The following is a 27,898-nucleotide window of genomic DNA, read 5'->3' as shown; positions in this document are numbered from 1 at the left end:
TGGATTATTGTTACGCACCACACGTCTAGAAGCCCTGGTGTCACTGGGTGGGGTTCAATTTGTCATTATTACAGTTATTTTGACAGCACATAATTATGTTAATAAGGCTATTCCAACAGGACAATGCTTGTCCACATACTGCTGCCATCTCAAAAGCTTGCCTTGAAGACACTGCAATGGACAGCGACTATACAACAGACAGCTGCATTGCCAGGCCTATCCACGACTGAAAATGTGTTGTATGCTTTTTCTTGCGCTATCCACACTCAAGCTGCATTGGATTAATATGGCAGGACTGTCCAATTTTCCGATCACATAATTTATCATGTATTATTTCCTGGTAACCTATAGCTTACTTAGTGCATAGTAATTGGACACTTCCCTCTGGATGCAACTGCTGTATTTTCTGGATGATGAGAATATAATACATATGTTGAGATATGTGTAACAATTAAGGCCAGGATTTAAGAAGAATAGTCCCTCACATTGACAACAGCCTCTTTGGTCTGCACCATGTCTGAGATGACTCCATCTGTGATCATCAACAGGACAAAATACTGCGAAACATCAGTCACATCCTGTGCTGACCTGAAACAGAAACAGAAAGAAGACAGATGGCATGGAGGTGTGTTAATTATTTTAGCTACAAATAATTACTAAAAATGACAAAAATGTATTCTACATTGTAAAAATATATAGTATATTAATAATTTCTCCTATGTTGATTTTAAGCACTGCATGTTTTTTCCTCCTTAAGTCCCACAGGCAGATAAACAATAAACAAAAATCACTTTAACCTTTCTACAAAAAAAATAGCTCCAATTTTACCATTTTGCATTAGCTTTGACATATAAATATGCTCTCACTTTATGTATTTAATCCCTTAATATCTTTAAAACATTTGTAAAATAACAGGTGGTTTTAAAGACCTTACTGAATTCCAGCCTAGTAATGTAACAGAATGCTACCACTAAAAGTCAACTGGTTAAATTTCTTTCCAAATATTGCACGATCATCTGTGAGTGATATTCTTGAACATTTTAAGCCTTTAGGAACCTCAGCAACTCAGCCACAAAGCAGAAGACCACAAAGTTACAGATTTTCTAACCTGATTTCAGAACTGCTGTAAAACAGGGAACATATGTTTTGCATCTTAATGAAAAAATATATTACTCTTTATTGGTTTTAACATATAACAGTAACTAAATACATAAATATATGTATGTAATGTGTGGTATTAGCATATTATATTTGTTTTGTGAAGTAAAATATGATTTTATGTGAATGTGAATTGTTTTCTAACACAAACAAACAAAAACATTTTTTAAGTTTGTTTTACTTCCTTTAAAGAATCTGAATCATTTGAAGCTAACTTTTGTATAAGACAAAAGGTAAGCAAATAGAGAGGTAAGGGAGAAATTATGATGTATGGATAAACAATTAGCATTTAATGCAATAATCTCTTTGGTGCTCATTTGTAAGATCAGCTAAAAGGTTTCAGATGACCCTGTTTATCCTGGAAGAAATATCATGGACCCATAATCAGGTTTTTGCTGTTGATTTTCATAACTGAATTCATGAATATAAACAGGTCTTGACTTTTACTGCAGGAGGCATTTGTAAGTGATTGTTAGCGGTGTGTGTGTGTGAGAGAGAGAGAGAGAGAGAGAGAGAGAGAAAGAGAAAGGCATAATATTCCCCGCAGCAGGCAGTATGGGGTCCCACCGGCTCTATGTCTGATTGGCTTAGCATCACTGTGTGCCCACGGCGCAAAATCTCCAACCAACTAAATGGCACCTCTCTTTCTTCCTCTTCTCTCTCTCTCTCTCTCTCTCTCTTTCACTGTCTGGTTCTCTCACTCCACCCTCATTAATCCTCTCTACCTTTGTCACACAAAACACACACACACACACATCACCTAGGTTTCACAGTTTGTGTGCAGAAGTTAAGGACCAACTATGGCGCATGAGGGAAGTGGCCTGAATGTATGAATTCCAACCACAAACCAGCCTAAACCCACCTGCTGCCACCAAACAACAGCAAAGTGAATGAGAAGAACACAGAGAGTACGCTGACAACTCTGTCCTCCCCCTCGACCCTCTGTGCCTGAGTGTGTGGAGAGCTCTTGAAGATTCTCGTTGGTATATCTGTGCCGTTATGCAAGAGCCATCTCCACTTCCCTAACATGATATTACTATGGCAATGAGACAGCTATAAATAAATGATGGGTATATGGAGCAATCAGAAATGAACAAAGAGAACTGACACAGCACAGTGTCTTCAGACGGGCAAACAACTTCCAGACTCTGAGGAGAAGGTCCTATGTGCACAAGTATAGGTTTTTTACAGTGGTATGAAAAAGTTTGGGCACCCCTGATATTTTTCATTATTTGCTGTTATAAATCATTGGTTGTTCGGATCAGCAATTTCAGTTAAATATATCATATAGCAGATGAACACAGAGATACTTGAGAAGTGAAATTTAGTTTATAGGATTTACAGAAAACGTGCAATAATTCTTTAAACAAAATTAGGCAGGTGTATAAATTTGGGCACCCATTTCATTTTATTGATTTGAATACCTTTAGCACTAATTATTGGAACACAGAACTTGTTTGGTAAACTCACTGACCCTTGACCTACATTAACCTACACAGGTAAATCCAATTATGAGAAAGGGTTGGGAAGCCAATTGCAAATTTTTTTCTTTTGTCTTTTCTTCTGAAGAGTGGCAACTTGTGAGCCTCAAAACACAACTCTCTAATGACCTGAAAACAAAGATTGTTCACCATCATGGTTCAGGGGAAGGATACAAAAAGCTATCTCAGAGATTTCAGCTGTCAGTTTCCACTGTGAGGAACATAGTGAGGAAATGGAAGACCACAGGCACAGTTTTTGTTCAGGAAAAGAACAATCTCAGATAAGCTGTATGGGACAGTAATGCAGAAGAAGCCTTTTCTGTGCACACACCACAAACAGAGTCACTTGAGGTATACTAAAGCTAAAGCACATTTGGACAACCCAGCTTCATTTTGGAATAAGGTGCTGTGGACTGATGAAACTAAAATTGAGTTATTTGGAGGGCGGTACGCATGGCGGAAAAAGAACAAAGAACAGCATTCCAAGAACACTTGATACCCACAGTAAAATTTGCTGGTGGTTCCATCATGCTGTGGGGCTGTGTGATCAGTGCAGGTACTGGGAATCTTGTTAAAGTTGAGGATCATATGGATTCCAGTCAATAACAGCAGATTCTTGAGAACAATATTTAAGAATCAGTGAGAAAGTTGAAGTTAAAGCGCCGGGGCTGGATACTTCAACAAGACAAAATCTACTAAATACATTCATGCAGAGGAACATTCTGGAATGATCATCTCAGTCCCCAGACCTGAATATTCTTAAAATCTTAGATGTGATTTTAAGCGGGCTGTTCATGCTCAGAAACCATCAAACCTGACTGAATTGGAGACGCTTTGTAAAGAAGAATGGTCTAAAATACCTTCATTTAGAAGCCAGACTCTCAGTGAAAGCTATAGGAAGCGTTTAGAGGCTGTTATTTCTGCCAAAGGAGGATTTACTAAGTATTGATGTCATTTTTCAGTTGGGGTTCCAAAATGTACGCACCTGCCTAATTTTGTTTAAAGAATTATGGCACACTTTCTTTAAATCCTATAAACTTCAATTCTCAAATGTCACTGTGTTTATCTTCGATATGATATTTAACTGAAATTGCTGATCCAAACAACCAGTGATTTCAAGACTAAAGGAAAATCATGAAAATGACCAGGAGTGCCCAAACTTCTTCATACCACTTTATGTGTGTGCGGGGACTTAGGCCTTACCGTGCTACCTGGTTAATGACCGGGGCGAAGTTGGTTGGTCCGTAAAGCTGAACTGTTCTGAGGCTCTGGAAATAAGCCTCCAGAACTCCCTCTATAGCAACACAGTTTGGGTCCTCACTGTTTCCATTCTTAAACAAACAAACAAACAAACAAACAAACAAATAAACAGCCAAACACATAAATCAATCAGCCATCATCACTGACAAGTAAAGTAAACAACATTAATTATCTTTATTTACAGTAGCATCTGCCAATGGGTGGATATATTACGCAGAAAGTGAACAGTTAGTCCTTGAAAAATTAGCAGGCATAGGATTTGAGCCACTTTTATAAGAATCAAACTGTAGTGGCTAGATGACTGGGTTGGGTCTGTCATCTATCTCTACAACGACAAGCAGGTCTTTGGGGTACCAAAGCAAACTCCTCAAAAAAGAACAACCAGTGAAATGTCATGACTGTTCAAAGGCTCACTGATGGTTTTGGAGGTCCCACCTCTCAAAACTACAGTACTTAATAAATCTACTGTTAGATACCACAGGACACCTGGTCACAGCTGTTCTGGAGGCAAAAGAGGAACCTACACAATAGGTAGTTACTTTGGACAAAAGCCTCTGCCAAATGTAATGCAATGTAATGTAATGGTCTTAATGTAATGGCTGATCAGTGAACATAGCATCATGACAATACTACAGTTAGTGCTAACACTTTATAATAAGGGCACATTAATTAACAGTACTTACAACAGAATATCTCAAGTGATTAGTACCTGACACTACATTAAGATATTATTAACCATTACAGCATTTTTAAACTAATGTCTCAATTCATTATTATTTACATCATTTGTAAGTATTAAAATTTGGTAGTGTCAACGAATAATTAGTTGAGACATTACTTTACCAATTTCCACTGTTTATTAGTGTCATATGTATTGTTAATTGATGTACCCTAATGTAATCCTTCTGTAAAGGAATTCCAGTTACCTCTGATTAAGATTCTTCAGAGATATTTGAAAGATCAGTTAATCATCTCTCTCAGACATGAGAAGAGGCACTTGACCAAAGCTCTTACTGAAGTAAGGAGTCCTTTTCTATCCTGAAGGACATCGGAGAATAATACAACTTTAGTTACTCTTTCATTAAATACAGGTTTCTTGGCTGGACTGAAGTTGAACAAACGGGTGGAGATATCTCTGTATGAGCTGAAAGCTTGATCTCTTCAGTCTGGAGAAGAGGATGGAGTGGCCTCTGGCAGTCTCCACGGTGCTCATGCGTGGCTCTGCATTAGATTGGTAGATCCGCTATAGCAGATTGGAGCGAATGACCCTCCGACCCTGACGAGCACAGAGCAAGAGAGAGGGAGATTGAATGGGGCCGAGAGCGAATCGCTTTTTACAGGAGCGTGGCCAGCCTTTCATTTCTCTCTGATTTTGGGGATTTCCGTGCAGCACTGAAAGCAAGAGTGACCTTTTCTTATACTGCCTGACACATTCAAATTCCTTTGTTCGAATTAAATTTGCTTTTGAATCAATCAAAAGTCCCTTCTAATCTCTTTCCAAAAGCGATTTCTGAACTTTACTGCAGTGAAATGAGCTCAGTGTACTTGGCCTGTGGAGATGTACACAGTAAATTGGGCCCTGCTGAAAATGAGACGATGTGGGCTGAATCCTGAAGGTCAACGCATGGGTCAACATCTTGTATGAAACGCTCTCTTACAGTCCTGATATGACATCAACCAAGAGAAAAGGAAATAGAGCGAGAAAAAGAGGAGTAGGGGAGGAAGAGTGTTTAAAGGATTCAAACACAAGAACAAAGGCAGTGAGGCATCGTTAGCTAATATGTCACTGTCGTAATTGAAGTTGCTTTTGCATGAAGCTGTTTCAGTCCTGTCACGCTAAGGTGAGCTCTAATTAAGGCAAGGTGATTACAGTCACTGTCACACTGAAAGAGGAGGAAAAGTTAAAAGCTACAAACAGTTCTTGACAAACTAAATCAGGAACACCTATTCCTGCAGTTCTCCAAGAATATGTTTCAGATTGGAAAAAAAACAAGCATCTAAAATGTCTTAATGTTAGCCCTATTTAAGCATTAGTATAGTAAAAAATGATTGTATTAATCAGATCTATAGTACAGCATGAGAAGACTGATTACTAATTACTGTACTGACAAGTTATTCATCTCTGCATTACTGAGCTCTGACAACCAGTAAGTGTGAAGAACAATGAGTATTCAAAAAAAGAGATTTTTTTATAAATTCCACTTTAAATAACAACTTAAAAATGTTGCATTTCTCACTTACTGAGATTTAAAACTGGCCAGTTCCGAGCTGACAGCTAGTGTGGATATAAAGGATTAAGGCCAAAATTCCACAGTCACAGAGTACACCTGCCACTCTTTACTTTGACTGTGTCATTCAATATCTATTTCTCTGTCAGTTCCTCTGTGTATCTTTCTATTTATATTTTTTTCTCATGTTACCCCCTCCTCCTTTTCTCTCTTTCTTTCTCTGTGTTTTGCTGGTCGTCTCCCCATGGGCAAAGAGCATCGGAAGCTCGAGGATATTTTTTATCTTCTTCATTTCAATGGTTTATGTGTTTTCTAATTCACTCATGCAGTGGCTCGCTAAAAAGCTCAGTACGTCCTCTAAAAGATCAAAGACCCCTGAGTGCTTTTCACCAATTACTCTTTTATTCTTTTTCTTTATTAAAGAAAGAAGCCAATTTTCATTCTCAGGACGAAGACGACTTGCTTGGCTTTGTGACTCAGTATGTTCTTTGACCATTCTCTGCCTCTCAGGCTGTCCTCTCCTCACTTCTTCTCTTCATCTTCTTCTCTTCTTGTTTCTCTCAGTCTCTCCTGCCTGCCTCTCTCGCCTCTGGGCTTAAGCAGACTCTTGAGTTACCATTGTGTGCTTCATATTTCATAACCAGAGCTTATTCAGGTCTTTCATTTTTCATAAGGCCCTTCTCACTCTCTTGGTGCGGACATCACTCACGCAGACGCCTGTAGAATTCCAGTTTGAACTGATTCTGGGTGTTTTCATTAATACAAGATAACTTAAGATGAAAGTCTTATCAATAGGTTGATTCATGTTTAAAGGACTCTGATCACAGCATTTATTGTGAGCAGAAGAACAGTTGATCTGCTGGTGGAAGGAGCAGAGCTGCTGGTAAAAAGATCACATGTTGGAAAATTCGCTAACATGGTCTGACTCACATTATAGACAATAACTCTCGGTTGAAGGAGCTGATGTAACTTACACAGGGCTAGCAGTTGCTGGTATATGGGCTATATGAGTTAAAGACCATCTTTTTAGATTCGGCTTTCGGTTAATTTACTTGTACTGCTGATAACTGTGTGAAAAAGCAATGTATTTTGTTTGTGTATAAACAGTGTACATTTAAATCAAGTCAAAAAATATTATTAGACATTATTTTTAGAGTATTCTATAATATACAAAGACAATCTTCTTCCAGGACAATATTATTAGAATATCTGAGCTGAGAATGCTGGAGCCACCAAAGTGACCCTTTTATGGAAACCTGAGCTAAACAACAAAATGTTAACTACACAATTCTGACATTGTTATAGTGACAGATTCCATCCAGTGGTTTTATATTTAATATTTAATTATTATTTATGTATTATTTTGATATGTGTTACACACCAACCACATAGGTACTCATATCTTTGATTGTTAGGTGTTTGATCTTTCTGATGTACATATAAAATGTATTATTACTTTAATAAAAAGTGTAAGTTTGAGGGACGGGGACACATCCAAAACATTTCTCGATGTCACTTTTTAAGGCTTTAAATAAATGTGTTGAACTGCTCTAATTTTAGTTCATTTTGAATTTTCCAATTTTGATTTTCACTCAATTTTCTTTATTTTTATATTCTGGTTTCTATTTGTGTATCTGACAGAACAAATTTTGAAGTAATTGTTATAATACTGTTGGTAGTTTTCGTCCTGTTAGCTTTTCATTCAGTCTTTTTTATTTTGATTATTTATATGAACACAATGTACAAAAACAACCCTTAACCTCCAGTCATATTTTGATGTTTGTAATGTCAGCAAACCACTTTTCCCAATCACAAACATTAGGCAGAATATTATTTTTATGAAACCTGTAGGCAACAATAACAACAGTGATGAAATGACTGGTATAAAATAGTTCAAAGGAAGAAAAAGGAATGACCTAAGCTGTATTGCAGTTCTGCGAGAGTATTATAATGATCTCACCAGAGGAAACACATGAGAGATTTTGCCATCCGGTGGCAGTTTGGCTCCAAAGCCATACGCAGGGAAAAGCTTGTCGCTGTCATAGTCCTGGATGATCTCCCCCACCGCCTTCAGTGCCATGGCGTAGGTGTTCATCTGATATGGGCTCATGTAGTGCAGTGAGGTTGGCTGGGCTGGGTTTCCTGAGATCAGAGAGGGATTGGGAACACACTTTATTTTAGTATGGTCTACTAACTCCTTTAGTATGAGTAGCTTTGGGATTAAGCAGGAATCCCAATCCAAATACTTATTCATTTTGATGTAGTAGTGCATGGCCACACTGCAAACAGGTGTAAAATACATCACAGTCTAAATAGAAATATTCAAACGCCTTTTGGAAATGTATTTAATAGAATTTGTGCTACATACAGTGAACATACTGATTTAATATTGGTTTAATATTCCAAATATAATTTAGAGCTAAGCGATGTGACCAAAAACTCATATCTTGATATGATTAAGAGAAATGGTGATATGGCAATACAATATTATATGATAAAATTCTTAACAAGTAAATATTTTTTAATGTATAAGTATTTATCTGTAAACTGCACTGGATTATTTAGTTTTGGATAGTGAAATTAAGTCATCATTTCTGCTCCTTTAGTCACAAAGTTTCCACAGCATAATATACTGGTGCATCTCAAAAAATGAGTATGATCTGTTTAAAGCGTTTATTTTTTCTTATTGTTGATGATTATGGTTTACAGCCAATGAAAACCTAAAAATCAGTATCTTAGAAAATAAGAATATTATATAAGACCAATTGGTACTTTTGGCAGTGTGAGCATTTTGCCAAGTCCTGCTGGAAAATGAAATCCACATCTCCATAAAAGTTGTCAGCAGAGGGAAGCATGAAGTGCTATAGGATTTTCTGGAAAAAAACACTGCACTGACTTTGGACTTGATAAAACACAGTGGAGCAACACCAGCAGATGACATGCCTCTCCAAACCATCACTGACCATCAGTATATTTAGCATTTAATTTGTAAATCAAGAGATCAGATTCTGGAGGAAAAGTGGAGAGACACACAGTCCAAACTGTTTGAGGTCTAGTGTGAAGTTTCTACAATCAGTGATGGTTTGGAGAGACATGTCATCTGCTGGTGTTGATCCACTGTGTTTTATCAGGTCTAAAGTCAGTGCAGTTTTGTTTTCCCACAAAATCTTACAGCACTTCATGCTTCTCTCTGCTGACAACTTTTATGCAGATGCAGATTTCATTTTCCAGCAGGATTTGGCACACTGCCCACACTGCCAAAAGTACCAATTGGTCCTATATAATATTCTAATTTCTAAAAATCTATGATTTTTGGGTTTTTCATTGGTTGTAAGCCATAATAATCAAAAATAAAATAAATAAACGCTTAAAATAGATCACTCTGTGTGTAATACATCTATATAATATATGAGTTTCACATTTTGAACTGAATTACTGAAATAAAGTAACTTTTCAATGACATTCTATTTTTTTAAGGTGCACTAGTACACTGTACTATACTCTGTTAAGTGCCATCCTTCCAGAAACCAAAACATTTCCACACAAACAACCTATGCATGTTCTTTTAAGGAATTAAGACATAAACAGACTGTAACTTATGTAGCAGGTGCGATATTACGGCATTATCTCATACAATATTTTGTATAAGACAGTTTTATTTATATTGATATTTATGATATACTGCCCAGTCCTAGTATTATTGTAAACAAGAGTGAATACTTAGCTATTAGAATGCGTTTTCCACTAAAATCATAAATATTATTTACATTTCATAACCAGTCACATGACTTTCCCCAGGGGAAAAGAACAGAACAGCAATAGAGCGACCCAGTGCACCCTGGGCATTTGACCCAGAGAGCAATACAGACCATTTCTGTAAAGCAAGGCTTCATTAATGTCAGGCTGAATTCAGACCAATGAAGCGATGACTGCTTTACTGGTGGTCTGCATCACGACATAAATCTATTAGAGAAGAGATCTGTGCTGCATAGAGAGCTGTATTTGTGAATGACTGCAGGCAGAATCAGTCTGAAAGGAAACAAGGCTTGTAAAGAATCTGAAGTTCTATTCAGCTGAATCTTTAATACGTAAAACATGAGTCAACCCCTCTTTCAAAAGATGAGCATGATACTGTACATACATAAACCTGGGAGCAAGACAAGTTCAGCACGTACTCAACTGTAAGTAATTCAGCATGCATATACAGTACATCTTCACACAACATCCAGGCCTTGAACATAGGAACATATAGAGTTTACAGGTTCATACAAGCAAGGCCCATTTATTAACCCTTTCAGACATGAATTATGTCTAGAGATGGAAAAAGAATGAAAAAGGATGCTGTTTTTGGTCTGTAGTGCACAGAAAAGAAGACTCTAATATTCCACTATAAAATCTGTATAGCAAATAAATCTAATTAACTAAAATATTTAATAGTTTTTTTTTGTGCTGAAAGCGTATTTAATATTTTTATTGACCTTTTATTTAAAAAAAAATCTAAATCATTCTAAATCATTTTAAATTAGTAAAGAAATTAGCTGTTATGTTGCCACAATGGTTCTAATATCAGTGTTTTTCCAGTGCAGTGGATGGGACCAAGCTACTGATCCAATAGTGTTACGTGCAACAAAACGTTTAAAAATAAAGAAAATACATGATGTGAATTATAATAGACATAGGGTCTGAAAGGGTTAACAGACTATGGGTGAATAATGAAAAAAACTGTGAATTTTGCTTAAGAATCTGGCTTTGTTTCTCTTTTATAAGTACTATGACTGCATCTTGTGATTTATGGCATAAATGTTTTCTTGTACTTCTCTTTGTTTTAATTTTTGCACTAAGGATCTTGTCAGTAATCAATCTTTAGAGTTATTTTCTTCAGTTTTGGATTTGGATTCATGGAAATCCAGCATCCAGTCAAGTGTCTACCTACGTTAACCTTAAAGACATTAAATATGTTAAACTCTTTTCAGTGTCAGTGTATGTTACTGTACATTAATATGTACAATAATTTAAACTCATTTCCTTTCTGTTTAACCACAGCTATTGTGTTTCATTGTGGGTAAAAACAATTTGAGACATGTCTATGGATTAAGGTAGTTAAAAAAAAAAACTTAAAACGGCAACCTCTTGAGTTTCTTTTTGTTTCAGGATTTGCTATTAAAATTACAACTACTCGACAAAGAGTTGCGATATGTTATAACTAGAAGCTATAAGTTATTGCAAACATCATTTTGCAAGTATGTAGAAGCCTTTAGGATGTATATACCTGTTCAGGCAAATATATTACTCTGTAAAAATACTCTATTAGAATCATTGACCTCAATCATTAACGTGATTAACGTGATTCATATCAAGTTTGAAAGCTTCAGATAAAAGCTTTAGGCAAATGCTGTTAATGAAAATGTGTGTTTCTCATGCAAAGATCTTTACTAGTACACTTGCATGGTTGTAATTTTAGATTTGTGTTATATTAACACATTTTAACAATTTTGCAACTTCTCATTTTCAGTTATTAGTCAGCTTCAATGCTACAGGTTCCTTTTATAAAACCAGTGAAATGTTTTCAAATAATATTAAGTGTTTAAATTAAATATTAAATATTATAAGCAGACACTTACCATTCGATGCAGTGAAATCTATGGCCACCGTAAAGTTCAGCTGTGTCCTAAAGGGCCAAAATGATACACAATTATAGCAGACTTTTCAGGCTTATTGACTGTGTTCACATAACAAGCCTCATTGCTCAATTCCAATTTTGCACATATCTGATCTTTCATCAAGTAAGAAAGTGAATAATTGATTTGTTTTTGTCAATAATGTGAACACACCAGTTTCCTGAAATGAAGCACAAGAAGCATAATATCTAAATCAATAATGTGATGGAAGGAACATCATGCGTTATGAATAACTTTTAAGCTTTAATAGCAAAGATAATAAACTCTGAGCAGCTCTTAGATGTTTATTACTAGAGAAAGATAAAGGGAAAATGTTGTCTGCATTGTTTGGGCACTAAATGTGGGTATTTAGGAACAGTTATAGACTTATGAAACTAGCACTCATCAGGACTGCTCCAGCAAAGGAGGAGCGAGAGTTTCCTCTGTTGTACAAGATAAGTTCATCAGAGTTACCAGCCTCAGAAACTGCAAGTTAATAGCTCCCCAGATAAGCTGCTTCTTCACAGAGTATTTTGGTTTGTTAAACACTTTTAAGTTTCTACATGATTCCTTATGTGTTCCTTCAGTCTGTGGGACATTCCAGGATTTTGGTACGTTTCAGGGGTGGTCACTTCTGAAAATTTGATCTTCAATTTGATCATTTTTAGTCATATATTTATTAAATACAGGTAATAGACTATCAAAAAGTTTGATTCGTCAAGCTCAGGTATCAAAGCAGTTTTTTTAATTAGATTATGCAATAAATTTGGTAACTTACAGTAACAGGGTTGCAAATCTAGACTAAGTTGAGGTTTACCCCAGGAACAGATGATAACTGTAGAATTTAGCTATATATACAAGATCAAGGACAAAGGTTATATAAAGTAAATTTTGACTCTACTCAATATTAGTCTTATAATATGAGTAACAGGGTTGCGTTCACTGAGTGACACACACAACTTGGAAAAACATATTTGGGAAAAAAAAAAACTTGAAAATTGTTAGAGCACTTACTCTTGGTCTTGCCATGTGGGCAGAAAATGTCCTTGTGATGTCACTTCCTTTGTGCCAGTAGACAAATATTTTTAACTCTTTCTCTGCCAGGTAAAATTCTTTATGGTAACAGGGTTGCGCACATGTTGTGGGACACAACTTAATAGCATAAAAACTGTAACATGCAATACAATGTAGACTAAAGAAGTTGTTTTCATAAGTAAAGGAGATGCATATCAACAATATACAAGAGGAAGTCATTTATTTAGATATTTTGGATATGTACATTTGAAATTTAAGGGGTGGGACAGGAAATGTACCAAAATCCTGGAATGTCCCCTGTATGACTTTAGTATTAATCTACAATGTAGGAAAAAAACACACAATGTAAAAATTCATGGTCTACTTTAAGTGCTTTTGCAGTTCTTGGCATATTTAAGTTTTTATGGCATGTATAATCAATGGACAGACCATTCTATATACCAAAATATAATAAAAAATTAATAACTAAAGTCATAAACCCTATCTGTCCCCAGGCTTTTCTCAGATCTTTTAATATGGCTCATTATATGTAAGAGTTTGACACCGCCGGTCTATGGGCAGTCAGAATCTCATCACCTGGATAAATACACTGCTAAGAAACTTCTAGGAACTCAGCAGTGTCTGGAACTGTCAGACAGCTGCCAATAAAACAGACTTCAGCCAGCTATTTGCAACTTCAACCTCCCTTCACTGCTTGGCACTCTAGAGAACACATAAACACCTACTGCCATCTCTACTGCCTTTTCATTTTTCCTTACCTCCAACCATCCCAGATGTCAACCTAAGATAGAACTGTATTACCTCCAGCTTCGCACTCACACCACATCATGTTTCAGTTTAATCCTTTGTATAAATTTCTCTACCAATTATTTTTAAAAGGAACCATTTAGTGTTTTCTTCAATTTTTAGAATTATCTCCAGATAGCACTGGTAGTATACTCTGGACACACTGTGCCATATCCCCTCCAAACCATCATGATCATTCTCGTTCAGCTTACAGTTTGTAAATTTAACTCTTTTATTCCAAAATGCACTTTCTACTTACAGTTTTAAAGATTCAGCTATTTGCAGGATAAAACAATGTCTGCACAGTGGATGTGCAGAATTTTGTCTTTATGAGGTGGCATCTAATTACTGGCTATCTCTAACTTACTGTATTTAATAAAAGCAACTATTCATAATTGTGAATTTGAGTCATGTTAAATTATACAGCATACAGCTTTGGAAAAAATTGAGACCACTTAAAAATGTATATCTTAGATATTTCCAAATTGAAAACCTCTGGAATATAATCAAAGAAAGATGGATGATCACAAGCCATCAAACCAAACTGAACTGCTTGAATTTTTGCACCAGGAGTGGCATAAAGTTATCCAAAAGCAGTGTGCAAGACTGGTTGAGGAGAACATGCCAAGATGCACAAAAACTGTGATTAAAACCAGGGTTATTCCACCAAAACTTCATGAATATGAACTTGTTTTCTTCGCATTATTTGTGGTCTGAAAGCTCTGAGTCTTTCTCATTTTCTGCAAGTAAATGCTCTAAATGACAACCCTTTAATTTGGAATTTGGGAAAAATGTTGCCTGTAGTTTTTAGAATAACAACAATGTTTATTTTACTCTAAAATAAACCTATAAATATAGTAAAATCAGAGAAACTGATTAAAATAAACATTTTAATGGTCTCTTATGTATTTCACTTGAAAGTATTAAGTTGTGTGAAACAGTAATTCTGAGTGAGTAGAAGTACATTTAAAGTAAGTTAGGTAAACTGATTAGATTTTACATTGTACTTTCCCCAGAACAGCAAAACAAAAAAAAAAAATCATTTGAAAAGTGGGCAAACAAGTTAAATATCTGTCTGTTGCAGATGCAAAACTTTTTTTTGCATGCAAAACTTATAACTACTCACTGTCTACCAAACTCGCTACTGAGGCCAACTTCTACCAAACCTAAATAAGATTCCTCATCCTGAGTCCATCCAATCAGATTCAAAACACTCAGAAAACATTTTGCAAGCTCTTCACTCATAAGTATGTAACTACGTGAAGTCATGGTATGTATAGTATACTGTCTGCTAGGTTAGATTCAAAATGATACAAAGTGCCTAACTCATCTTTAGGGACTTTGTATTATTTTGTAAAATTTTAGAAGTGTCTCTGATCTACCAGACTTAAATTTAACTCTTAATATCCATGTCCTGCTTTAATAAAACCAATAGTAAATGTAGTATGTAAATGCAGTATGAACCAGTGTTTATTAGACTGCCAGCTAACAGAAATGGATTGGCAGGTGTAATCTATTTTTTTTTCTCGCAAATCAGCAACACTTAATGGATTTCTGAGTCAACCAGAGCCTGAGGCATTTAAATGAGGCACAAAAATCAACAAGCATGACTCTTCGCTTACCCTCCTCTGATGAAGTCTACAAACGTGTATTCAGATTCAACTTTAAATGACAGCAGTGTCACCTTCAGAGAGAGAAAAACACATTCTTATGAGGCACAGACAAAAGCACACACACACACACACACACACACACACACACACACACACACACACACACAAAGCACACACACACACACACAGTCAGAATATAATGGGCTCAAACAGGTACGTACTGTTCCAGAGTTTACATATTTCTTCTTCTTTCCTTTCTTTTTTGGATTTAAAACCTGGACAAAAGTCATGAACAAATACATGTTAAAATGTACAGAAACAAAATGATATCCAGAATTTAACTTCATTAACTATATAATAAAATGATGAACTAGCATCAAAAGTAAGCAAACCAAAGCAAAGTATATTATATTATTGTGAATATGAATTATTATTATATGAATTATATACACAGAATGCAATGATAGATATGATCACATAGAACACAGATTAGATATGAAAAACATTACCTAGTTTAAAAATTGATGGCAGCAACAATTTTGCAACAAGGCATAAAAATATGGTAGAAAAGAGTATAAAATAGAATTTAAGAGTCTCAGAAGCAAAGATGAGCAGAGGTTCACCAATATGCAAAAAACTCTCATCAAGATTTTTTAAAGACTTAGGATATCCTGCCATCTACAGTGGAACATTATATCATCCAGAATCTGGAGAAATACCTGTGCACAAAGGGACAAGGCCAACCATTAATATTGAATGCTGGTGATGTTCGAGCCCTCAGGCGCTGCGTTAAACACAGACATGATTCTGTACTGGAAATCACTGCATGGGCTCAGAAACACTTTCAGAAATTACTATCTGAGAACACAGTTCTCTGTGCAGTCCCCGAATGCAAGTTAAAGGTGGTTAATGCAAAGAAGAAGCCACATGTCAGCCCTATTCAGAAATGCTGCAGTCCTCTCTGGCTCATTTAAAATGAACTAAAAAAGAAAAACTAATATTAAATTATTTTTTACGGACGCTGTGTCTTCCGGACTCAAAGCGGAGAGGGACCATCCTGCTAGTTATCAGCACACAGCTCAAAAGCCTGAATCTCTGATGGCAGGGGGTTACATTGTGTTACATTGTGTCTGTGGCATGGGCAGGTAAAAAAAATTGGAAAGACCATATCACTGCTGAATAGTATATTAGTATATTATTGCCATCATATTCTAAATAAGCTGAATTTTGTAATGAAATGATATAATATCTCTTAACATCTGATATGAGTTCCATGTTCTATTGTGAAGAAAGTGGGTGTGTGAGCATTGTGAAATAATTTAATTCTGTCTTTACCTACATTAATTTAATTTTTCTTATTTTTTTAAACTGAGTTTTGTACTGTATTTCATATACAGTATGTAGAAATGATTGATGCATTTGAGTTAATTCAATCCATTGCATTTCTTCTTTTACTTTGTGAGCTGTCTTCAGTATGACTGAGGTGGTAATATGGTGAGTAGCCTGTGGCCATTGGTGGGTGCCCTCACCTCATACACATTAAACTGGCTCTGACCTCGGGACAACTCTCTGTAACTGGTGGTGAACTCTCCGATGAAGTCATGACTGCAGGAAAAAGAGAGAAAAAGAATATACTGACAGACAATCTCTCTTTATGAATTCTTCACAACATCTATCCCCCTCTCAGCCTTTCATTATTTGAGTGACATTTCATCAAAATCATAAAAAGGACTTCACAATTCATTCTCTTTAAAAGGAACTGGGCTTCATTTGTTCATCCATCCATCCAACTTCTTCCTATCCTCGTCTTTCTGGTCAGGGTCATGGTGAGTCCAGAGTATACTTAGAATCAGTGGGCACTAGGGTACCAGTCCATCGCAAAGTACCACATACACTAGGGGCGTTAAATACAAACAATATGTGTGATGTGTGATGATGAGGTTGGATATCCTGATATTGAGTTTTTTTGTTGCTGTACTTATTTTTCCCAGGTTAGGAACGAGTTTGGTCTCTGCATTCAGTGACCTCAACATCACTTTACCTCACTCTGCCTCCATGAAAAGCACCCTGTTTCTTCATACATGTAATACAGTTTGAATTTGCTGTTATTTGCAATGTTATTGCAGCTTTCTCAAAGTGTTTAACATAAAAAGTCATTTTGCAATACCAATAAAAATATGATTTTCTTACAGCCCTAACACACACACACACACACAAAGGGCCGTCCGCCTGTCTGGCCTGACACTGATGGATGTTTGACCACCAGGTTCCCCCATGGCCTGTCTGGCCAGATGTTGAGGAAAGTTGTCGACCGGCAATGCCAGAGACCAGCTGCCCATCGCCCAGTTTATGCCAACTGCCTTAGATTAGCTGCTCACCCTCCACTACTGCCTGTATTAAAGATTGAAGATTTCTTTCCTTAATGTGATTATTAAAGTCAAATGAACAAAATACATTGATTTGCACTGTAAACTATAGCAAACTAATTGCCTTGGTTCAACTAAATAATCTGTGTTGGCAAAAATTACAAACTGTAGTTGAACCCTAGTTAAGGCCAAGCCAACTACTCTGCACATGCTCATTTTGACTCCTCTGTTGAACAGGGTCTTCTGAGCAATTCTGCAGGGGTTTTCACCTAGTGTTGGTTGCAACATCAGATTTCTACTTGGCACAACTGGTAGCATTTTTCTTCAAAACTTAAAAGCGTCAGTTTGCCTTAAATCTCAAAAATCAAGTGCAATAAGTTACCTTGAAATATTTTCTAGGAGTTTTCTGAGCTTTTTTATTATTGCCATTGCTGCCATTAACCATTATTACTTCTGTGATTCTTAGCAACATTATTACATTATATAATTGTATCTGAATATTATAGCTCTATAATTACTTTTAATCAATAATATATTGAGCAAACTCGCTTCTGCATAAACTGAAACCTTTTATTGATTCTCACCATTATAACACAAGTTCTCAAAAACATTTAATGATGTTGATGTCTGGACTCACGTGTTGTTAGTTTAGTATTCTCAGAACAACAGCAGTTTTAGCCTTTTGGTCCAGTATGATTTACATTTTTCTGTCTGCTTTACTCATTAAGGTTTTCTTGATTAGCTCCACATCCTTTTAGTCAAACTCATACAAACACCTGTGGGTGTTCTCAGTGAGAGTGGAGCTTTATTTGTGGTCTCTGTACCTTTTAATAATAGTAAGTAAACTTGGAAGCAACTTAAAAATGTTTTTTTTTTTATAAAACACATTAAATACATTACATGAAAAAGAATCATTAAAATATCTCGGTTCTAAGCCAAAGTCAAAATAATAAAGTAAATTAATGAAGTATTGCATATACTGTATACACTGGTTACAAGAAAACATTGTCTTGACTTTTTAAATACTACATTATAGCCTAAATGTTTTATGTATTTTAACCTACATTTTTAATAAAATATTTATTTTCTCGTACAGGGACCTTAGATTAGGGTTCAGCTCAGAAAATTGTTATTACATACAGGGACCTATATAATACATGTAGACTATATTGTATGCCAATAAATGTTTGTGTGGTGTATGAGTGTTTTTCTTCACTACAAAGAAACTGAAAATGGTCAAGGTAAGCAGAAGTGAGGTCAGTGTCATTTCACTCTTGTTTTCTGTCTTTCACTGATAGCATACATTCACCCCCCCCCCACACACCTTCTGATTCACTTCAGTCAGCTCCTAACTCTTCTTCTCCTCCTCCTGCCCTCATACTTTTAGAGAATCATGTAAACTCACTAGCTCCTATCAGCAGAGCACTGGCCCGTTCACTCAGACATGTCCCAGCCTTCAGCTCAAAAAAAAAGCAGCAGACGATAAATTAAAGCAAAGAGCAAGAAGATATAATTTACCTTCCATCTCGATCCCAGTCAAACACATCCACCTTAACAGTCCTGCAGGAGGGTCCAAGGAGAGAGTGAAGAGAATCACAGAGACAGAGAAGAGAAGGAAAAGAAAAGAAAACAGCAAAAAAGTAAGAGAAGGCCAGAGAAAGACTGCAGTCACACCTGGAATGCTGAGGAAAAACTACCATGCAAAACATTTTGAGCATCTCACAAGCTAACAGACAAAACTCTACAAACAGAGGGACATCCTGCAGGGATTCATGTGCTTATTATTCAGATTCAGTCCGGTCTGTTGTGGGCAAAACAGATAATTGCAGAGAATAGCCGGGAAATCACTTACGGCAGCACAGTCATACTGACACACAGTAAAAGCCCCCCACCAACACCCCATCTTTTGTCATTATTTGGACATTATCATTAAAACCTTGCTCTTATTCAACAGTGAGCCTGCACTCCCGCTAGAGTGCTTTTCACAGCTGTCCTGTAGAAATGGAGAACAGTTTAGTTTTGCATTTGAATACAGACAAACACTCTTGTAACATCTCCAGAACAAGAAATTTTGAATAGCTTGAATAGCTGAATAGCTTGAATAGCTTTTGCAATATTTTACAGACAAACTACAAACTGCTGTTTGTGTGATTTCTCAAGTAGGAGGTGTATTTTTAGGTCCCATAAATTCATGTTAGAAATAGTGTACTTTATTACAAAATAAATTATGCAGGTATTGAGTAAAATATGGCTTGCATCACCAAAAGAAATGTGCTACAGATTATTAAGATTTCCACATAATAAAAATGTTTTGAACATCAATATTTTGCTACTTGTCTTGTCCCCAAACATGGACTTTTCTGGAATAAAATTCAAATGATAAAAAATGTATCAGTCTTGTGACAGACTTTTATGACTACAAGGCCTGTCACAATAACTATTTTTGTTTGGGCAATATACTATACCTATATATATATATATATATATATATATATATAGGATATTTTGTTTATATAATAAACATGAAAAAAGCTGATAGTGGTTCACTTGACAGATACAATAGAAGACTGACGATTTGATGTCTGGAATAGTAATTATTCATCCATTTATTCCTCCTGATCATGGAGTAGGTTTATTCAGCATCACCACCATTTATGTCATTGCAGCAATGATTTACTACAATATTATTAAATTGACCTTTTTGGCCTGGATTTCTGATAAATATCAGCTGGTGAAATAATTGTTATTATTTAAACAAAAAAAATAAAGATCATAAAAAGAGATATATGTAAAAAAAATCACCCTAATCTGAATGTCTGCATGAATGTTCTTCTTAAAATCAGTGTCAATGCTTCTGAATATGTTTCCTCTGCTTTAGATACTGGATACATTTCTGTGCTGTTTGTTATGCTGTGTTTTTTGTTATGCTGTGCTTTTTGTTATGCTGTGTGTGTGAGAGAGTGTGTTCGAGTCAGGCCCGGGTGTACACGCACTAAATCTCAATGTTGAATGCAATAACACCAGCGCTGGCCTGATGAAATAATCGGCCGACTGCTGGCATTATTCTGCCCACCACTGAGAGCACCACAAATCCCACAATCCTCCTCTCTGCCTGCAGCTGAACGAGCCATCCAAACATATGCAAGCTTAGCATGAGCCACCGGCTCCTTTTGGCTCTGGCAGCAGATATTGCCTGAGGGTAGAGTGCGGTTAGTGTGAGACTGGCCTGAGTAGAGGCAGTGATGGGTTAGAACAGGTCAGCATGCACTCTAAAGTTTAGTATTTATCACATGCAGCTTCATAAACTCTGCATAAGCTGGAGGAGTGAAGTTCTGTCATATTTACAGTTCAAAAGTCTGAGCTGTGTATATATTTTGTAACTTCAAACACTGTAAGACAAAATATTTATTATGGGAATTTTATTTGAACACTACTGAGAGTTGGAGTTTATATAACTGTACTTATAAAACATGTTTATATAACTGTACTTTTAAACATGACTTGTACCAAGTTGTTTAAAGAACAGAAATGTCAATTTCTTAAAAGGAAATAAGTTTGGACACCCTATGCATATGGCTGAAATAACCTCAGCTAGACATTTTCTATAACCATCTACCAGTCTCTGGCATTGACATGGAGGAAGTTTTTTCCTACTCCTCCATGCAGAAGTCTTTCATCTGTGTGATATTTGAATGGTTTCTTATCTACACAGCCCATTTAAAATCACCACACTACACCTCAGTAGCATGAGGATCTAGGCTTTGACTTGACCATTAAAGATTTCTCCATATCTTTCTCTCTTTTGAGTCATTCCTTGATGAATTTACTGGATCATTTTGGTTCATTGTCATTGTTCATATCCTTGCATGGTTCATCCCTGCTTCAGTTATAGTTTTCAAACAGATTATCTCATTTTTTCACCAAGCACCCTCTGAGGCAGTAAATAATTCATAGTGGATTCTATGATGAAGAACGTTCAACAGCAAAGCAGCACCAAACTCTGATACATCCACCTCCACATCTCACAGTTGGGATACTGGTAGGTTTTTGTTCTCAAATGCTTTGTTTGGTTTGCTTTGTTTGGTCTTCTCTTCCTGCGTCCAAATAATTCAATGATGGATTCATCTGCCCAAAGGACAGTAGAGTTCCAGTAGTCCTGGTCTGTATCTGGACTGTCTTCTTTCTCAGATGTTTTTTTTTTTTGTTTATTTACAGAAGGGGTTTCTTCTTTGCACAACTCCCATGAAAAACACATTTATATATTCTTCAAATCTCAGTTCTGTTCATATGAAGCTCATGTTAAATTTTTTTGCAGGTTTTCACATTTCCAGGTAGGGTTTCCACATTACCTTTTGTATGGGTGGTTACTGGAGAAATGTGATAACATAGACTGAACGTGAAAGGATTTAATTGAATATTGCATACTGATCAGAGTGCAATAACTTCTGTCCACCATTAAAAACTATATCAATGGACATTGAGCTGGAGTTATTTAAGCAGCACATTGGGCAGGGCATTAACAAATTAAGCTGAGTGTCTGAATATTTTGAAACATTGGTGTATGACATAGTATTATATTATATACTGTACATTCACAATAAGAGACACGCCTGACATTGACTTATTATTCTCAATGCTGTATAGCCTCCTCTGTCATTGTAAAATCAAATTAAATTAAAATCTTTTTCTAAATTATGATGTTTAGTTATAATATTTAACTAATATTGAGCTGTACAGGACCGGAATAGTAGAATATACATTTTAGTTGTATAGTTGTAGTTGCCAAATTAGTTGTATATTATTACACAAATAGATTCTACACATTGAATAACAGTGTATCTTAAAACCTTTAGTAAATTCAGTCAGCTCACCTGTCATAGTCACCATTACACAGCGCTCGCACAGGGATGGTGAAGGGCTGCCATACTGGATTCAGTGTGTTTTTGATCACCTCTGTCTTATGGCAGATAGTGAACCTGTGACATACAACACAAGATGTTCATCATAAATAACTCACACCGACCCAAAGACTAGAGGTCACCAACCCTGATCCTGTCAATCAATTTTCCTGCAGACTTTAACTCCATTACTAACTGGCCCCACCTACTCTATATTTAATGTTTTCCTCTAAAATACATGATTAGCTGAGACTTTAAAGGTTTGAGGTGAATTATCAGATAGACAGGAGGGCTGGTAACCACTGACTTAAATGTTAGTTTAGTTTTAATAAAAAAAACATGTTTATATTCATTTTAAAACAATGTCACACTTATACCTCATTACCTTAAGTTTAAAAATGTAGGTTTTTGTCCCCACTTAAATAATACTGTATTTGTATTAGTAAACGGAACAGTAAATGTTTTACTCTAGCATGCAAAAGTTTAGGCACCTCAAGACACAATGTTTGTTACTTGAATTGATAAGCAATGTAAAGATAATTTGATTAAAATTTATAAAGTTAAAGATGTATTAATGAATAAATCAATGCATGAAAACTAATTAATTTGCACACACAAGGGCAATTTAGCTTAAAAAATTCTCCTGATCTCCAGAAACCTGAGTAACTGGAGGACACCTGAACAGACACAGGAAGAATATGAAAACTCCAGCCAAATAGGGACTTGAACCCATGACTCCAGCAATGAGCTGGACCGCAAGACCCTCCAGCGTATTGTGAGGACAGCTGAGAGGATCATCGGCGTCTCTCTCCCCTCCATTACGGACATTTACACCACCCGCAGCATCCGCAAAGCAACCAGCATTGTGGATGACCCCACCCATCCTTCACACGAACTGTTCTCCCTCCTGCCTTCGGGAAGAAGGTACCGCAGCATCCGGTCCAGCACGACCAGATTCTGCAACAGCTTCTACCCCCAAGCCATCAGACTCCTTAACTGCAGAGACTGAACTGATGTTTTTTCTGTACATGCACCACTGTCACTCTTACCCCACTTACCCCAGAAAATGGAAAGCATTTGAAAGCATTTGCACAAAAAAACCCTACTACCTCACTGGACTCTATTGCACACTGCGTAATAGAGGTAATTACTACCTTACTGGTCTCAACATTTATTGCACACTGCATAATTTGCACACTGTCTTGTTTTTTATTATTCTTTGTCTGTATTGTGTTGTATTGTCTGTCTGCACTTTTGTACTGTTGCACTTTTGTTTTGTCTACACTGTGTTTATGTGCACCATGGTCCCTGGAGGAACGTTGTTTCGTTTCACTGTGTACTCTGTATATAGCTGAAATGACAATAAAAACCACTTTGACTTTGACTTTGAGAGGCAAATATTATAATCACTAAGCCACCATGCCAAATGTTGAAACATTTCTTTGTTTTTTTTTTGTTTTTTTACACAATCACAAAATATTCTTTTGTTGTTGCCCCTTACATTAAGGTCATTTTTGCGCTTGTGATGCTGCACAGTAAAATAGTGCACCATCACACTAGAGTAGGCATTTTGCAGTTTTGCAGTAGAGATCTTTTGCAGGGGGTTAATTAGTGATTGTCAATCTACTTATAGTCTTCGTATGCTTTGTGGGCATCAAAGTGCTTGCCGGCTTCTTAGGGAAGCCAATAAAAGCAATTTTTTTGAGATTTGACAAGTCATTGTATTTATAGAGCTGTAAAATTGACATCACCTGGGCTTTCTTAACAATTTTGGTCTACAATTTACAGCCCTAACAGGCAAATCAAGATCTAAGGCCCAGGTAACTTTTTTTTACCAGAGGTGCCTAAACCTTTTCATGATACTGTATGAACTATGAATGATAAATAGAAAAAAAAAGTTATTGTACACACAAGTTTGTTTTGGATAGAGAAGAAAGATTGCTTGTATGTCATTTCCATAACTAAACTTGAAGTGGAGTTATCTACATGTCAAACATCACTTGTTGAAGTATGCAAAAAGAAACAGAGTAGACAAAGATGTGTGATAAAAGAAAGAGAAAGGGAGAGAGATAGATATCTTTGCAATCTCACTCACGTTCCATCCTCGTTGCTGCGGTAGAAAACCAGAAAAGGATCAGATTTTCCGAAGAAGTCCTTCTTGTCCAGTTTGTTGGCACACAGCTGCATAGTAGCGATATCCTGCAGGGATAAACACACACATAGAGTGGGTGAACTGGGAGAAAACACATACCAAAACAGTTTCAAAGCAGAAAGCTGAGAAAATCCCTTTCTTTCACAGCTGTGTTCACAAACAAGATATGCTGGGGAACTGAGGAAATCCTCCTGATTTACCCTGACTGAGTCAGATCTGCAACATGAACATGAGCAGAATTCTGTTTCACATTAATTATTACTTGTTCAGAAATTAAAGTGTAACACAATCCAGTGGATTACTACACAAAAGAACACATAAATTCACATAAAAACCATCCTGTGCATACATCAAATATCAAACTATCTCATGCCCACATTAAACAATCTTGTGTACTCATGAAGCACATCTCTGACTACTACATTATATATACACACCATCACTGCTGGAGCAAAACCCCCAAAACCTCCAAAATGGTCACTTCACGGAAAGGAAAGAAAAAAATCTTACATTTTTAAAGTTAATGTAAAAAGACTGTTAGACGTGAAATGTATGAATATTTAAATTGGTCCATCCATCATAAAAAATTCATCTGGCCAAAACATTAGGCTTAGACCACTATGGAAGAATTTTTATCTAAAGTGATTTAAACTGATTTATGGATATATGAGGACAGGATTCCTGAGATAGGATATAAAATATTTAGTTTACAGCTTATTGTGGCAAGTGATAGTATTATTGTGTTATTATTATTTCATATTATTTTATAATAAGTGTAGCCCTTTGGGGAAAAGGAGATAAAATAGTATTTTTTCTTTTTATTTTTTCATTGTTAAATGACTGTTTTTGTAACTTTGTTTCAACTGTGGTACTAGGGTAATATTTTTGTGTAAATATAGTTGCAAAAGATGTCGAAAAACTTGTTCTAATGTTCTAATATCTGCTAATATAAGTATGAATGTAATTCTGCCGTTTAAAACAGAAAAAAAAAAGGCTAGGGTTTGGTTGGAGTAAACAGGGTTAAACATGTGCTCAGAACAACCTAGCTTCATATAAAACTTTTAGTTTCTTTTATCTTTTTTCTAATAGGATAAGCCACAAGGTCTTCACGTGTTGAGTCATTTCTATTGGTTCCTGGAGTGAGAGGGGCGGGAGAAGGAGGCTGAGTGAGCGAGCAAGAGAGAGAGGGGAGTACAAACGGCAACAGTACGGCTGAAAAGTTAGTTTTTTCTCTAAGGCTTTTAGAGTGAAAAAAAAAACGCTATTAATATTTGCAGAAAGTGTCTGCTAGACCTTTTAATGCAGAGCAGTAGAGTTCTAGATAAGTATCTCTGAGTAACTTCCTAACTTTCAGTTAGATAAGTTAGTGAGCTGAGTGTATTGAGCATCTGTTCTAACTTGTGCCTGAGTTTGGCTGGAGAAGCCAGACGAGCGAGGAGAGCAAGTTCACCGTCAGCTACGAATGAGGGACTGTCGCTGTACTTCAGGAGAGCTGTTTTGGTCGGAGTGACTGGAACGGAGAGCTTGACTTTGCCTTGGTGAGAGTGGGCTACACCACTCCATATCCCGGGTAGCTGGAGCAGCTAGCACGACTACAGAGCTCCGTCAGTGAGAGTTGCAGCCGAGAGAGAGAAAGAGAGAGTGGGTGAGTGACTGAGAATGTTTGAAAGGAGCCAGAGACCACTCAGAATTTGCAGTTTTCTGAAATCCGTAGCGCTACATTTATTTTCTTTTATTTAGCCCTACGAGGTGAAGCGGCCATTGTTGTTATTGTTTTACGGCCTCAACGCTCCCAAGCACCGTAACAGGCCTGCAACGTGGGTGGGAAAAAAAAAAAGGGACAGAAAAAAAGATTGTGGTGATATTTGATTAATAATTCATCTTTTTGGTATGATTGAGTGTAATACAAATGTTTTTGAAAATTTGATGTATTCACACTAAAATGCTCATTTAATTGAAGCTACCCAAGAAAAACACTAAAGGTTGAAGTAAAGAGTAATTTAACGAACCCTGTGCTCCGTCTGTGTTACTCAAGTGTAACTCACTTTCATTATAAAGGGATAGGAGCGCTACACAAAATGGAGGCACCGCTGGGATTAGTTTTTAATGTAGCTAGATACAGTCAGAATAATTCATAACTCTCTATTATTTTATATTTAACTCTTTAGTTGACACTATTAAATACCTCAAAATTGAAATGGAGCAACAGCTGTATGATAGATTTCAAACAGACCTACAGAACTGGTGTAAGGGGGAAGATTTAGATGTTAATCATGCCATGTTAGTGGTTGGGGTTGGCGAGGATGATACTATTGCTAAAATTGAAGAAGAACTTCAAACAGTCCGCTGCTGGGGACGTGTCAGAGTCAGAGGGAAAACTTTTGATGTGGAGACTAATAGTTTAGTGGCTCTATGTGAGTGCAGGGAAGTGTTAAGCACACTCAGTGTCCCTCCTGAAGTACGACCACTTAATGGTTCTTTACCTTGGAAAATCGTCACAACCAACCCAGCTCATGCTACTTCAGAGGAGTTTTCGGAAAAGCTAAAAAAGTTCATGTTAGCAGAGGGGAAAAGAATTGAGGACTTGCAGTATTTCTGCCACCCTCCTAGCCCTCAAGACAACACAGTGGAGTCTCTAGTGCGTATTATGGGAGAATTCATGAGCCAGTCACGAAAAGCCCCATCTGAAAATCATAGCTACCGCCGCCTCAGACCCTTTTCTGGAACTACTCCCACCCCATTAGGGGAGGAGCAGCTAGAGCCTTGGATAGAACAAGCTACTTTGCTGATAGAGGAGAGTGACTGTTCTGAAAAAGAAAAAAGGCGAAGAGTCATGGAGGGCCTAAAGGGTCCAGCTCTTGAGATTGTAAGGGCTTTGAGATTCACCAACCCTGAAACGAAAGCAGAGGAGTACCTAGATGCCCTAAATCGTGCTTTTGGCTCAGCAGAATCTGGTGAAGATTTATATTTTTCCTTCCGATTAGTGCAGCAAAAGTCAGGGGAAAAATTGTCTGACTTTGTTCGGAGGCTGGAGCCTCTATTAGCTCGTGTAGTCCAGAAAGGTGGTCTGCTACCCAAGGATATGGACCGAGTGAGAGTGGAGCAACTGCTCAGAGGTGCAGTGGGAGCAGACCTACTGTTACTGCAATTGCGACTAAAAGAGAGGAGGAATAGCCCCCCAACATTTCTAGATCTGCTGAGTGAGATAAGAGCAGAAGAGGAGCATGAGCGATCTCGCCATAAAATAAATCCTCGCGTACGTCA

At 36.7% G+C, this 27,898-nt stretch overlaps 1 protein-coding gene across 1 annotated transcript in view; it reads right to left on the bottom strand.

Annotated features, from left to right (window-relative positions):
- The window catches only part of LOC103023398 (copine-9), a 158,749-nt gene that overhangs the window by 9,574 nt on the left and 121,277 nt on the right, over positions 1-27,898 (bottom strand). The window contains exons 9-18 of the mRNA XM_007253317.4: positions 24,578-24,681; positions 22,456-22,560; positions 19,103-19,144; positions 16,748-16,823; positions 15,440-15,493; positions 15,228-15,289; positions 11,749-11,795; positions 8,088-8,269; positions 3,843-3,970; positions 486-588 (exon numbers count right to left, since the gene is read on the bottom strand). Coding sequence (XP_007253379.2) covers positions 486-588; positions 3,843-3,970; positions 8,088-8,269; positions 11,749-11,795; positions 15,228-15,289; positions 15,440-15,493; positions 16,748-16,823; positions 19,103-19,144; positions 22,456-22,560; positions 24,578-24,681 — 903 coding nt within the window. The remainder of the gene's footprint in view (positions 1-485; positions 589-3,842; positions 3,971-8,087; positions 8,270-11,748; positions 11,796-15,227; positions 15,290-15,439; positions 15,494-16,747; positions 16,824-19,102; positions 19,145-22,455; positions 22,561-24,577; positions 24,682-27,898) is intronic.

Source organism: Astyanax mexicanus, chromosome 5 (genome assembly GCF_023375975.1).
Source record: "Astyanax mexicanus isolate ESR-SI-001 chromosome 5, AstMex3_surface, whole genome shotgun sequence".
Lineage (NCBI taxonomy): Eukaryota > Metazoa > Chordata > Actinopteri > Characiformes > Acestrorhamphidae > Astyanax > Astyanax mexicanus.
This window is presented reverse-complemented; position numbering and strand designations above follow the sequence as displayed.